This window comes from Mobula hypostoma, chromosome 24 (assembly GCF_963921235.1).
Source record: "Mobula hypostoma chromosome 24, sMobHyp1.1, whole genome shotgun sequence".
NCBI lineage: Eukaryota > Metazoa > Chordata > Chondrichthyes > Myliobatiformes > Myliobatidae > Mobula > Mobula hypostoma.
In genome coordinates, this window is record NC_086120.1 from 18428700 (window position 1) to 18444444 (window position 15745).

The 15745-nt window shown below is 40.1% G+C and overlaps 1 protein-coding gene across 3 annotated transcripts in view; it reads right to left on the reverse strand.

The window, feature by feature from the left end:
- The window catches only part of LOC134337531 (phosphatidylinositol 4-phosphate 5-kinase type-1 gamma-like), a 184547-nt gene extending 169323 nt beyond the window's left edge, over nucleotides 1-15224 (reverse strand). For all 3 annotated transcript variants that reach the window (XM_063032622.1, XM_063032620.1, XM_063032621.1), the window contains exon 1: nucleotides 14908-15224. In XM_063032622.1, coding sequence (XP_062888692.1) covers nucleotides 14908-15010 — 103 coding nt within the window. In that variant the 5' untranslated portion in view covers nucleotides 15011-15224. The remainder of the gene's footprint in view (nucleotides 1-14907) is intronic.
- Between the last annotated feature and the right edge of the window lie 521 nt (nucleotides 15225-15745).

The following is a 15745-nucleotide window of genomic DNA, read 5'->3' on the forward strand; positions in this document are numbered from 1 at the left end:
TAACTCTATCAAGGCTCCCTTCAGAATTCTGTTCAAAGAAAAGATAATCCCAGCCTATTCAATATTTCTTCATAGCTACTATTTTCAACAACTCCCATTTACAGGAGCAACAGCTTACAAATATCCTGACGTGAAGTAATCAGAATATTTCATGCCTAATTGGCCTGTGAAGAGACTCTTTGCTTTTCAACCAAGAACCAGGACTGGTTAACAAAAAAAAAGATAAGGAAATCATCCCGGTAGTTAACTATAAAGTACTCAATTTTATTTAAGAGAAAAAAAACTCTACAGGCACTGAAAGCAGAGATTCAGTCAGAAATCTGTGACTAAAGCAGCAGACGGAGTACAGAATGTCCAGCAACTTGCTGACAGCCATAGCATGTACGGGGTTTTCCAAGTTGTAAAAGCTATCTATTGTTCAAATATTCAAGGCTCCATTCCAGTGACAGCCAAGAACAGGATGAACATCAGGAAAATTAAACAGGCAATGCACACTAGAAAGAAGACTCCAACAGCCATAATAGCAAGTCTATCCTTCACGTGAATGTCATTGCCTCCATCTTATAACAACATATTCAGACAAACCTTATTACCACTTGCCTGGTTGACAAGAAATTGGAAAGGTACAAGATTAACAAAGTCTTTGAGGTAAACTGAATGCTTCATGCTGAGATCCTAAAACTCAGTAGTGAAGTGCATCAGTAACAAATCCACAATCTTATCATCCACAAATGGGAAGAAACTCAAAGATGTTGTAATCACTACCATTTTCAAGATACGTGACAAATCTGACATCTCCCTAGTCTGTCACAAGAAAAGTCATCAACTGTCTCCTTGCCAAATTAGTCAGGATTCCACCATCCAGAGCACAATAGACATGACTGTCACCATGCAACCTCCAAGAAAAGTGCGGGAGCAGCATCAGAGCATAACCTCTGACTTCATTAAATCCTCAGACTTTATCATTCAGCAAGTACAGTGGAACAATTTCTTCAATTTCAACTCCCCAACAATCCACAGTCTAGCTTGCTTCTTTCTGCTTTATGATGGTATACCACCCTGGCAATAATAGTAACCAATCTGAGTGAAGACTGGTGTCAACCAAGGTTACATCATTTCCCCAAACCTTTACCTTCAATAAATTTTCCATTGGGATGAGCTAACTTTCAAAACCAAAGTGAAGCTATTCAATACAAACACCAAGACTAGGGGTGTAGTGGACAGTGAAGTAGCCCTTTTGAAACAGGTGGGAACCTCAGAATGCAGCAGTGAGAGATTGAAGATGTCCTTGAATACTCCTGCCAGTTTGTTGGCATAGGTTTTCAGAGCCCTACCAGGTACAGCATCAGAGCCTGACACCTTGCAAGGATTCACCAGCTTGAACGATGTTCTGACGATCGGCCTCCAAGACAGAGATCACAGGGTCACCAGATGCTGCAACAATTCACAAAGGTGTAGTTTTATTCTTCCTTTCAAAAATGCATAAAAAGCATTGAACTTAGCTGGAAGTGAAGCATCACAGCCATTCACTATGTCAGGTTTTGCTTTGTAGGAAGTTATGCCTGCAAACCCGGCCATAACTGACGTGCATCCAATTCCATCTCTAACCTCAATTGGAATTGTTATCTCACCCTTAAAATAGCCAACCATAAGTCATACCTGGAATACTTGTACAGTTCTGGATCACCAGTCTTGAATGCCACAGAGTTAATCCTCAGCAGACAATACATCTGGTTCATCCACAGCTTTTGGTTTGGATATATCCACTATGTTCTTTTACAGCACACACTCATCCACACAGTCTTGATGTAGTTGTTGACTACTGTGGCATTTTCATTGAGACACAAAGATGAATCCCTGAATACCGTCTAGTGCACTGACCCAAAGCAGCTGCAACATGTGAGTAACGCTTGCATTTGTGCAAATGTGGAGGCTGAGCTCCAAAACTTGTTCAGCAAAACATAATACAAAAACATAAGAAATAGTTGCAGAAGTAGGCCATCTATCCTGTCGAGCCTGCTCCGCCTTTCAATAAGATCATGGCTGATCTGGCCATGGACTCATCTCCACCTACCTACCTATGGGGATAACCCTTAATTCCCCTACTAAGCAAAAATCTAATCAACCTTGTCTTACATATATTTACTGAGGTAGCCTCCACCACTTCATTGGGCAGAGAATTCCACAGATTTACCACACTCTGGGAAAAGCAGTTTCTCCTCATCTGCATTCTAAATCTACTCCCCTGAAACTTGAGGCTGTGTTCCCTAGTTGTAGTCTCACCTACTTTCCTGTCTCTTTCTTATCTATCCCTTTCATAATTTTATATGTTTCTATAAGATCTCCTCTCATTCTTATGAATTCCAGCGAGTACAGTCCCAGGCGACGCAATCTCTCCTCAAAGGCTAACCCCCTCATCTCGGGAATCAACCTGGTGAACTTCCTTCAAAGTAAAGAAGTAAGGAGACCAGAACTGCAGGCAGTAATCCAGGCGTGTCCTCACCAGTACTCTGTACAGTTGCAGCATAACTTCACTGCTCTTAAATTCAATCCCTCTAGCAACGAAGGCCAACATTCCATTGGCCTTCTTGATAGCCTGCTGCACCTGCAAACCAATCTTTTGTGCTTCATGCACAAGCACTCCCAGATCCCTCTGCACAGGAGCATGCTGCAATATTTTTTTAACCATTTAGATAATAACCTGATCTTCCATTTTTCCTTCCAAAGTGGATGACCTCACATTTACCCTTGCCCACTCACATGATCTATCTACAGCTCTCTGCAGACTCCCTGTACCTTCTGCACAATTTGCTTTTCCACTCAATTTAGTGTCATCAGCAAACTTAGATACACTACATTTGGTCCCCTCTTCCAGATCATTAACATATATGGTGAACAGTCGAGGGCCCAGCACCAACCCCTGCAGCACACCGCTCACCACTGACTACCAACCAGAGAAACACCCATGTATCCAAAGTCTCTGCTTTCTATGAGTTAACCAATCCTTTATCCATGCTGGTACATCACCCCCAACTCTAATCTTATGGATAAGTCTTTTGTTTGGCATCTTATCGAACAGCTTCTGGAAATCCAAGCAAATAACATCCAACTGTTCCCTTTATCCACTGCGCTCATTATATTCTCAAAGAACTCCAGTAAGTTTATCAAACAGGATCTGCCTTTGCTGAATCCATGATGCATCTGCCTGATCAATCTATTTCTTACCAGATGCCTCATTATTTCTTCTTTAATAATAGCTTCAAGCATTTTCCCAACTACAGATCTTAAACTAACTGGCCTATAGTTACCTGCCTTTTGCCTACATCCTTTTTTGAACAGTGGCATGACATTTGCCATCTTCCAGTCTGCCGGTACCTGCCCAGAGTTCAGAGAATTTTGGTAAACTAGCACCAAAGCCTCTACTATAACTTATGCCATTTCTTTCAGTATCTTGAGATGCATTCCATCAGGACCAGAGGACTTGGCTATCTTCAGGCCCACAAGTTTGCAAGCACGAAGATGGGTGTTGCACTTAACATCTAAAGACCAAGGGCCTCTCCCAACCTGCTTCCTTTTCACCATACTGCTCTCTGACAAGAGTCACAGTAAAACACTAGCAAACCTGAACTACGCCTCTCCTCTTCTATTCTCTATTCTAGCTTCTTACCTCTTCTGACCTGTTTTATCACTCCTCCTGGGTCCCCTCCTCCTTCTGTTTCACCTATGATCCTCTCTCGTTTCCTGTCAGATTCCTTCCTCTCCAGCCCTTAACCTTTCCTACCCACCTGGCTGTAGCTATCATCTTTTAGTTATCCTCTTTCCTCTCCCCCACCTTTTTATTCTGGCTATTTCCCCTTCCTTTCCAGTATCGAAGAAGGGTCTCGGCCCAAAATGTCAACTGCTTGTTCATTTCTGTAGATGCTGCCTGACTTGCTGAGTTCCTCCGGTATTTTGTGTGTGCTACTTCTCATTACTTGGAAGCCATCTCTCAGCGAAGGTAAACATCAATGATGAAATTCATCATCTTCAATGCACCAGCTCAACCTTTGGTCAATTTGAAATAAAGGGTATTTGAAGATCAAGACTCAAACCAGGAATAAGTTCACAAAACAATTTACAAAAAAAATTGTTTTACTTTCTTTACTACTACTTTTTCTTTCAAATATGATTCTGCTACTATCAGAGCCTGTGATCTAAATTTTGATGATGTGTTTTCAGGTTGATTATTCAATATGGCAGTTTGCTGTCTCCAAGGGAGTTTGGTGAGCTTTTGAGCAAAGTGTGCCATCGACAGGTGGTGCCAACCCATGGTTGATTCCGTTTCTCACCAATCTTGCTGAATGAAGCGTCGACGAAGATTGAAATCAATGAGGACAAGAACAGAAGGCAAGCGGGCGTTCAGTGCCATCTGCCTGCAGGTGACTGGTCTCTGTCTCACTCTGTTCACTGGTCCCGATGGAAGAATCAATCTCAATATCTCAATATCTCAATATCTCTATCTATCTATCTATCTATCTATCTCTCTCTCTCTCTCTCTCTCTCTCTCTCTCTCTCTCTCTCTCTCTCTCTCTCCCCCCCCCTCCCCTCCCCCTCCCCCCTCCCCCCCCCCTTCTCACTTGTTGCTGCCAGAGGATAGTGCCAGAGTATTGGGTCTTGGGCAAGGTTTAATCGATGCAGTTTGTAGATTGGAATCTGTAGTTAATGTTATTATGTGCTTCTGCTTTCTGGTTCCTCCTACTCTGTTGCTATTTTATGCAATTTTGATTGGGGCGGACTGGCTCTACCACCTTCAGTCAACCAACAACACAGTACTAGATTGAACTGAAATGAGCTGAAACTGAACAATCCTGGACTGCTTACATGACCTTGTGATTCATTGTTTTATATACTGTGTTTATTATTTTATTTTTCCATTTGCACGATTTACTCTTTTTTGTTTGTATACTGGGGGTTGGATGTTTTTCTTTGAATAAGTTCCATGGTTTTCTTTATTTCATCCCTGTCTGTGGGAAGACGTATCTCATGGTTGCACACTGCATACATACTGTGCTAATAAATGTACTTTGAATCTTTAAGCTTGGATCATTGAGTAAACTCATGGACTACCAAAGCAACTGCTCCTTGCTTTTCTGTATGCTTCTAAAAACTAGTCTATCTCCAGAGGCAGCTCAAGGTATTGGAAAAATGACATAAATGCTACCTCCATATAATCCTCCAACATAAGCCCATAAGACATGGGAGCAGGATTAGGCCATTCAGCCCATCAAGTCTGCTCCACCATTCCATCATTGCTGATCCTGGATCCCACCCAACCCCAAGCACCTGCTTTTTCGCCATACCCTTGATGCCCTGACCAACAGGAAACAATCAACTTCCGCCTTAAATATACCCACGGACTTCGCCTCCATCACAGTCTATCGAAGAGTATTCCAGAGTCACTACTCTCTGCTTAAAAAAATTCCTCCTTGCCTCTGTTCTAAAAGGTCGTCCCTCAATTTTGAGGCCATGCCCTCTAGTTCCGGACACCCCCACCATAGGAAACATGCTCTTCACATCTACCCTAACTAGTCCTTTCAGCATTCAGTAAGTTTCAATGAGATCCCTCCACATTCCTCTAAATTCCAGTGAGTACAGGCCCAAAGCGCCAAATACTACTCATGTTAACCCCTTCATTCCTGGAATTTTCCTCATGAATCTCCTTTGGACTCTCTCCAATGATAACATGTCCTTTCTGAGATATGGGGCCCAAAACTGTTGACAATACTCCAATTGCAGCCTGACCAGTGTCTTATAAAGGCTCAGCATTATCTCCTTGCTTTTACATTCTATTCCCCTTGAAATAAATGACAACATTGCATTTGCCTTCTTAACCACAGATTCAACCTGTAAATTAACCTTCTGGGAGTCTTGCACAAGGACTCCTCAGTCCCTCTGCACCTCTGATATTTGAACCTTCTCCCCATTTAGATACTAGTCCACACCATGGTTCCTTCTACCAAAATGCATTATCATACATTTCCCAACACTATTCCATCTGCCACTTTGTTACCCATTCTTCTAATTTATCCAAGTCCTGCTGCAATTGCATTGCTTCCTCAGCACTGGAAGATTAAATGAACAAACATCAATGTCATTGGCCAACATCCCCTCCACTGACACTCAGGACTGGGTCCCAACTGAGGCAATATAATTGCCTCTTATGCCAAGGTAAACCATGGTTGGTAAGAATTTTTACTCCCAATTCTAATCTATAAACCCCCTGTTGGAAAATTGCATCAAATTAAATGGGATCAATTTGATGATATTGATCCCAAGCAGACTGCAAGTCACTAATAATGGCAACTTAGCTAATACACCAATTGTTATTCATGCAATTGTTACTCATGGAATTCTATCCCAGCCAGCAGTAAAACACTTTCACAAATGTGAGAATGGAAAATGCTGACAATGATGTTTTCATTTTTATTTTAGGATATTATTAAAACAGATTCTTTAATTCAAAGTATGTCATACATATACTTTAATTCTTAAAGGAGTTTTTTACATCAATGCTGCATTTGATCTGGTAAAGCTCATAGTCATCAAGTGAAACATTACAATGTTTTGGAGTAATATTTCAGAACAAGGAAGATGGTTATTATTGTTGAAAGACAATTATCCTAGCACCAGGTATCACTGCAGTGCATCAGACCATGTTCAATCATTAATTACCTCACAGAGTCAGTCATAAAAAAGTACCACACAGAAACAGGCCCTTTGGCCCATCTAATCCATGCAGAACCATTTAAACTGCCTGCTCCCATCAAACTGCACCGTAGCCCTCCATACTCCTACCACTGATGTAACTATCCAAACTTTTCTTAAACATTGAAATTGAACTTGCATGTACCACTTGTGCTGGCAGCTTGTTCCACACTCTCACAACCCTCTGAGTGAAGAAGTTTCCCCATGTTCCTTTTAAACTTTCACCTTAACCCATGACCTCAAGTTGTAGTCTCACCCAACCTCAGTCCAAAAAGCCTGTTTGCATTTACCCATCTATACCCCTCATAACTTTGTATATCTCTATCAAATCTCTTCTCAATCTTCTACGTTCTGAAGAATAATGTCCTAACCTATTCAATCTTTTCTTATAACTCTGGTTCTCCAGTCACAGCAACATCCTTGTAAATTTTCTGTCCTCTTTCAACCTTATTTACATCTTTCCTATAGGTAGGTGACCAAAATGGCACACAGTACTCCAAATTAGGTGTCACCAATGTCTTATACAACATTAACATAACAGTCTATCTCCTGTACTCAATACTTTGATTTATGAAGACCAATGAGCCAAAAGCTTTCTTCAGGACCCTACCTACCTGTGACACCACTTGAATTATGGACCTGTATTCCTAGATCCCTTTATTCTACAGCACCCCTCAGTGCCCGACTGTTCACTGTGTAAGACCTACCCTGGTTGGCCCTACCAAAGTACAAAACCTCACACTTGTCTGCATTAAATGCCATCTGCCATTTTGCAGCCCATTTTTCCACCTGGTCCAGATCTCACTGCAAGCTCTGATAGTCTTCCTGTCTGTCCACTACACCCACAATCTTGGTGTCATCCACAAATTTGCTGATCCAGTTAACCACAATATCATTCAGATCATTGACACAGATGACAAACAGCAATGGACCCAGCACCGATCCCTGCAGCACTCTACTAGCCACAGGCCTCCAGCCAGAGAGCCAACCATCTACCACCACTCTCGGGCTTCTCCCACAAAGCCGATGTCTCATCCAATTTACTACCTCATTTTGAATGCCGACCAACTGAACCTTCTTGACAAACCTCCTATGTGGGACCTGGTCAAACGCCTTGCTGAGGTCCATGTAACAACATCCACTGCCCTGCCTTCATCAACTTTCAACTTTCCTGGTAACTTCCTTGAAAAACTATAAATGATTGATTAGACACAAACTACCACTCATGAAGCGGTATTCCTAATCAATCCACGTATATCCAAATACTCATATCTAGTCCCTTAGAATACCTTCCAATGGCTCTCCCCCCCCCACCCCCCCCCCCAGATCGGCCTATAATTTCCTGGTTTATTTTTAGAGCCTTTCTTAAACAGCGGAACAACAATCCTCTGGTACCTCTCCTGTCACTAAGAATATTTAAGTATCTTGGCTATGGCCCCTGCAGTTTCTGCACTTGCCTCCCACAGGGTCCAAGGGAACACCTTGTCAGGCCCTGGGGATTTATTCAACCTAATTTGCCTCAAGACAGTAAACACCTCCTTATCTGTAATCTGTATAAGGCCCATGAAGTCAGTGCTGCTTTGCCTCACTTCTATAGACTGTGGCTATCTCCTAAGTAAATACAGATCCAAAATAACAATTTAAGATCTCCGCAATTTCTTTTGGCTCCACTCATGGATTATCACTCTGATATTTCTTCATTTTATCAGAAATGAGTAAGTTCAAAGATAATTGCAAGTTGTTCAATCCTAATCAGGACGCTTCAAAAATGAGGTTTTCCACACCAGTATGCAACAAGATCTAGACAAAATTCAGACATGGGCTAGTAAATAGATATTAACATTCTCAACCCACAACTGCCTAGGAATTACCATCTTCAGCGAGAGAATATATGACCACATTTTCTTGATATTCAATTGCATAAATACTGTGGCTACAAGAACTGGTCAGAGACTGGGTATTGTATGGTGATAGACTCATCTTCTGACACCCCAAAGACTTCTTGCCATCCACGAGACACCTCAGCAGCTTGAAGGAATTCATTCCACTTGCTTAGATGAATACATCCAACTGCACTCAAGCAGTTCCACGTCACGTACACAAATCAGCCTATGCTTTTGGAACCTCGTCCACCACCAGCTCAGCTTGCATTTGAGCTTATCAGCTGCAAAATGCACTGTAATTATTTACCCAGACTACTTGAGTAGCACTACTCAAACCCCATAACCATTACTATCCATCTTCTCTAGTGCTAGGTCCAAACTCTGGAACTCCCTAGCCAACACCATCACCAGAAGGACTGCAGTGTTTCAAGAACGTGACACAATACCACCTTTTCATAGGCAACTGGGCATGGGCCAGAAACATTAGTTATGCTGGGAATATCAACATCCTAAAAAATGACATTGAAAACAGTTCCATGATCTGAAATTCACTAACATTAATAATCAAGTCAGACTAAAGCATTATCCTATTCCATGAACCAACCCATTTATATCTGCAACAAATTCCAAGTCAGCTGCTCCTTCCATCACGTGAAACAGTACCATAAAAGATCACTGATCAAAAGAAAATGCCTTCCCACACTGGAAGTCAAACTCAAAAGAATGCTGTAATTTCACTTAATTCAATATAGAAAAAGATTAATATATAATATATCCTCTGATTTCCAGTGATACCCAGAATACAAACTTTTTATCAGATTCTTTCAGTAGTTAGATTAGTATTCTGTTGGATATTTCATGCATTTTCTATTATTGCAAATTTTATTTGTTCTTTTTAGTCTTTTGAAACGACCTGGAGTTCTTTAGTTTACTTGCACAATTCACTGCAATTTCAATTATTTCATAATCACAAGATTGGAAATAATGCATAGACATGGGCTAATACAGAAATAATATTAGTCAATACTGATTAAAGCACATAGTTGAGAAACCAAAAATTGACTCCACAATTCAAAACCAATCTTAGACCCAGGCCACAATGTGCTTTGAGTCTTATTTTGCAGTCATATGTCAAAGTCCAGATGTAGTGCCAACCTTGCACATCTGACATCACTGGTCATTTGAAAACAGATATTAGATAAATGAGGCAAAAGGATGGTGAATAGGGGAGAGGTAAAAAAACTGAAATAACATGTACCCATGATGTCATGTTAGATCAACTGATGCCCAGAGACAGAGTGACCCTTTATTGTCTATAAAGCTCAATTTTTCTTGCAAGCAACTCAACGAATTCAATATCATACCTAGCTTCTGTAATTTAGATTCAATATAGGCAGTTTCAGAAGCAAATGCATTACTGTCACTAATCATTACTTCCTAGACACCATCAAAGGATATCCCAATCTACAAGCCTTAACAAATCCTCTAAAATATGGAATGATTACCTGTATAATGCATTTATTGATTTTGACAGAGTTCAATCTTGCACATTGCTTTGAAGGTGTTTTGATTTTACACTATTGTCACTGGATTACTTTGCAGCAAATTAATATAAAGGCCCCAAAGCACTACTCATAAGCTAATATTCAGTGATATGGTAATATGCTCAAGAACTGATATTAACTTACCAGCAATTACCATGATGTAGCACAGAAACAATAAAGGAAAGCCAATGGTAATCTAGGCACTGCAAGTTAAAAGCAATATGAAGTTATGGTGAAGCAGCTTGCTGGAATGTTTCTAGGGGAGACATTACAACTATATGTAAAAACTATGTAATTATAAGAGGAATATTGCTCCTTAAACTGGAGAAGGTGAGCAGATTCAGTTAGTGTTTCAAAATCAAAGGGTAGCAGGTTATACTACAGAAACAAGTAGTTTCCAATACTAATGGAAATCTGGGGGAGTAGAGATGAAGGAGAGGGCACAAAAAATTACAGTGACTTGCAAAATAACCAAACCAACAATGGTTAGAGTTTGAAATTTGGAATGACCTCCCAATTAAAATTTGCAGAAACAGCTTTAATGGAAGATAAAGGAAAACCAATGTGCTTATAAAAAAGTCATAGGGATGGGTGATGCATCAAAGATTGGGACTAAGTGAGTGTTGCTCTTCCCAGGGATTGATGCAGCAGAATGGGCCAAAATTGCTTCTCTTTGTGTTCACTCACCAATAGAAAGATATAGTGGCACCACAGATGGTGCAAATGTGATTTGAAATTACATTAGGAGAATGAAGGATTACATCTACTCAAAGACTGAAAAGATTTGATTCTTGAAAAAAATGAACAGAAGCCGGAAGGATAACCCATTGGATGCCTTTAAAAATATGAAGAATTTCAATAGACGGGACAGGAGAAAGGACTTCCACTCTTAAGTTGGAAGCTGAGACCAAATCTAAGCGATAGAAATAAAAGTTATTAATGAACACAATAGGAAATTCAAGGAAAATTTTCCATTTAAAGGGCAAACTAAATAAGTACATAAAATAGAAAGAATCAAAGATACTTTCATAAGTAACAATATGTAACTAAATACACATAGAGTGGTTTATTTCTTGCTATGCATTCTTAGTATTTATCCACTTCATAAAGATGAGTTCTTAATGAAGAGAAGCTGCTACCAGGTACAAGCCACCTATAAATCCCAAAGACATGCATACAATTGCTCCTAGCCAATGGAATCGAAATAAATTCAGCGGAGAGTTCTATACAATGTTAACTAAGTGATCCTAACTGCCTTAATGAAATGGATGGAATAAGCAGCAACTTCGGTTACAATAAACGGGCATCAAATTGAAACCATTTGGCAAAATATCAAAGCCATTGTAAAACCACAATGAATGATACATTTTCTGTTTCTCTGAGAAAGGAGGAACAGAAAAAAATTCACAAAAAATGGACTGAAATTAAAATACATAAAAAAATGTCAGTTTTGGCTATAAAGTGGGAACATTGATTCTGAAGAATTTGGGATTAAGTACAATTCCTGTAAGGGAATACTGCATTTTTGGAGGATACATCTTTTTCAAGGTAAGTGGAATAGAAGCTTCATCTTTCCCAAGTCAACATAAACTATTCCATAACATTAGTAAAGAAAGAACATTCCTCCAGTTTCCTGGCCAATTTCATATCATGCAATCAATGCTACAAAATATAGTATATTCTCACTGGATATCAATTTCATTTTTGATTGTGGATGAGAAATTCCCTTATGAAACAGTGCAATAACAATGCTTCAAAAATAACTAATTGGTTCAAAAACTCCTCAGAATATTCCGAGGATGAAAAACATTACAGTAAATAGATGTTATTTCTTTCAAGAAAAAATAAGTAGAATGCTGGTTACATAACTTGGAAATACTAAAACAACAATGCTGTGCCAACCAAACGACAACCAATAAAATGAGTGATTAGTCAGCATATAAATCAGGCAGAAAGGTTAACTCTGATGGCTAGATCATATCTGAAATGTTAATCTGTCTCTTTCCTTTTAATTCCTAGGCAAGAGATATATATACCTAAAATTTTCTGTAGATTTCTTGTTATTTCTTCTTCTTCTTTCTAAGATAGTGCATGCCATTCACACAGAAGGTCCTCAGAACTGATGACCGATAAAACAAACTTGCTCTTTTGATAACTTTATTTCAGGTCATCATTTCAATCATTAATCCGGAATAAAACAAAACCACTTATTTCAGAATTAATCTCAGTTGGGCTTCCCTAATGTTTTGAGGATAGAGATTACTGCTGCCCAGCACAATAAGTACATCAACATCAGCTCTCCCAGCATTCCATGCAGCGAGACATTCAACCACTGTTCACGAGCCCTACATCAGACTTCTACGATTAAATGATTACCAAAACAACAGAGAAAAAGCTTCAAGGATTTTCTCAAAGCTCCCCTAAAAAAAAATGTAACATCACGCACACCGCACCCACCCCCTCGGACAATCCTTGGACCATGACTGTTCAAACTGAAGCAGCATTCAGGATAATACCAATAATCAAGAGTCTTCATCTGGAGAATGTAGAAGCCCAGTGACGATGGTGAATGGAACCCATATCCACCCATCACACACTGCTCATTCACCTTACCCATTAATCACCAATTATGGATCTCAAATTTACTTTACAATCTGTCACAACCAATGAAGAGGATTGGAAGCAAATCATCTTGAACCCCCCCACATCTACCCCCAGGTAGGGGGGCATCTGTCTCTACCCAAAATAGAGACAGAAGTCCATTGTAGCATTTCGGTGCACCAGAAGCTCCTAGGTTAAATCCAATTATTCCACTGCATTCATTGATAGGGGTAGATTGAATGGTATAATGTTTGAGGAATGGAAAAGAGAAAAAGATTAAGATCTATCATGTTCTGATAGACTATGCATTTCATTTTTAAGCACTTGTTAACCTTTATTAAAAGCTATTTTGTGCATCTTGCAAGGAAGAAAAAAGTCTGCATCCTTTATTATATGCATTATAAACATCTCATTTCCTTAAAACTAAAGAAGACCAACCACAGACATCCAGCTTCACTCGTCCATCAACCTTTCCCTCATCACTTTCCCGAATCCTCAAGCAATTTATAACTGTATTGTACATTTTTATACAAACGTAAATCTTTCCATGTTCTCTCTTCAGGCCACTCTCCCTAATTTCAAGCTCTCATTCCCTAGGATATTTTCCATTGCTTACTGACATTTTACCATCTATCCTTCTGCTACATAAGACAGTGCAACTTACAAGTCAGCACCTACTTCAAATCCACTAGACGTTCCCTTGTCTTACTACCTTCAAAAGCCGTCTTTAAACTGTCTCTCACTGCTTATGATTCCATTATCTACTCTTCATATAGTTCCCTTCTTGAATTACCCCATATCCTTCACAACATTGCAAGCACCTTGTGACAGCAATTGCTGTCACAAAGCACAGTATTTGCATTATTTAGTGCCTAAATTGAATGATTTTACAGAAGTCTTGTTTAGTCATTTACAAATACTTAATTTTTTGCAACTTTGCTTTTTCTGATTTACATTCACATTAAGCTAAAGCATTTATTTTTATTGCAAAAGCACAATTGCACCCAACATCAAATTGCAGTCTGCTTCTGAAGTCATCTACTACATAATGTTATGTGACATGACATTAAAAATCATTTGGCAAAGAATTCTGCATGACCCCATACCATATTAATTGCTTTATGATGAAAAAGTTAAGATTGCTGGCTAAAAATATTACTCCTTTGTTTCTCCAGGTGAAATATCTGCATCATGCTGATAGCAGAGTACTTGTTCCAAGCTCAGCAGGGAATAAACGTTTTTAGTATTTTATTACATGGGCTTTCAGACATAGATTCAATACCCTCAAGGGTTTGTGAGATCATTATTTAGTTTTATATTTAATTTCATATGACCACTTAATTTGTAGTCAGTATTTAGTTTTCTTGTCAATAACTCGTTATCAGAATCAAGACCATTAGTCTCTATAAACGTATTAATATTTGCAAGATGTTCCCATTAGAAAATAACACTGCGAGATTTTAACTCTAATAAGTGGATGTCAAATCTACTTGATTTCACATATTCCAAATCACATCATAAATATTCCCAAAAAGGAAAACACCAACCCAAACAGACAAAAAAATTCTCTTCACACCCAGACCAAGATACAAGAGCAATGTGAAATTCTTGAATATTATCAAAATAGTGTAATGAAAGGGATCATGCAGCGCTGACCTTCTGCATTTCTTAACCCCCTAATTATTTTCCAAGACATTCCCTTATGAGTAATTTGGTCTTTGTTAACAAGATCATTCAAGCAATAACGGGTTTATGTAATAAAGTTTAAATATTTGAAAAACGTTTAATGTTTGTGGTACCTGAGAAGTGACAGTGCTGCAGAGGGCATCTTTCAGAGCAGCAGGATGTCAGTGTGCGCTCTCAAATTCCACATCAGCTGTGCCTTTTTACATAAAAGAGGCTTTTACTGCGGTTGCGTTTCTTGGATCAAAGTGCTGGTGAAGCAGGCAGCTGAGGGTGGTGGGAGTAGGGACTGTGTATCCGGATCCCGCACACCGTCGCCCCAAAGGGGTCGGGGTAGACCGATCACCGTAAAGCACCTGATCCCCTTCAAAGGGGGCGAGATCCCGGCACCGACCCTCCAGTGGAGAGATTAACACGCACCGATCTACGCAGCTATGTATTCCCCCTCTTACCTATAGCGCACAGGTCCCCCTCGGCTCCCGCGATCGCCGCCTTCCCGGCCGCCGGTGGTTCGCTCTCACCTCCGGCCTCCGTCGACGCTCCGTCCGGTTCCATTCAGCCCTGACAAGATTTTATATGTAATTACGGGGAGATCTTGCGCTGGGAGGATTTGTCTTTGAAATGCGCTCCCGGATTCGGCCGCAGCGAGAACAACCGCTTTGTTTCTGCCGAAGGCGCGAGACTGGTCAGCGGCCAGGTTTTCATTCACACGGTGAGTAACGGCCACCCGGCTCCTCGCACCAGCAACAAAAACATCAACGGAGCCCGCGGCCGCGTCGTCACGCCTCCGTGTACACCAGAAACTGCGCGTCACTGCGGGGCGCGTACATCACAAACGTCATCACGGTCAGGTAGACCCCCTTTTCGAAAAACGTCATCCATTTCAGTCCGATTTTATTACGTCAGAGCTCATGGTCAGGGGTTGACAACGTCTCAGCAATTAGTTAATCACACTTGTGTGAGTAGCCCATGGAAAATCCAATTGGAATTCTTAAACGTTTTAATTTCATTTTAATACCTTCATTTATTAACCCTGACAACATAGAATCTGGGAGAATCGGGTGTGTTACTTTGCGTAATGATCATCATGGAAGAGCTCGCTGTATTTCCTCAGTTGATGGGGAAAAAAGCTGGAAGGTGTAGGTGGGGTTGTAGGAGGCCAGATGCTCTGTAATGTATTCTCTCCCAAACTTTACAACTCAAATCACACTTTACATCATAAAAATATTTTAGAGCATTTAAAAATTCCATGCCATCCATCACATGATTAGATAAATATAAACATATTTA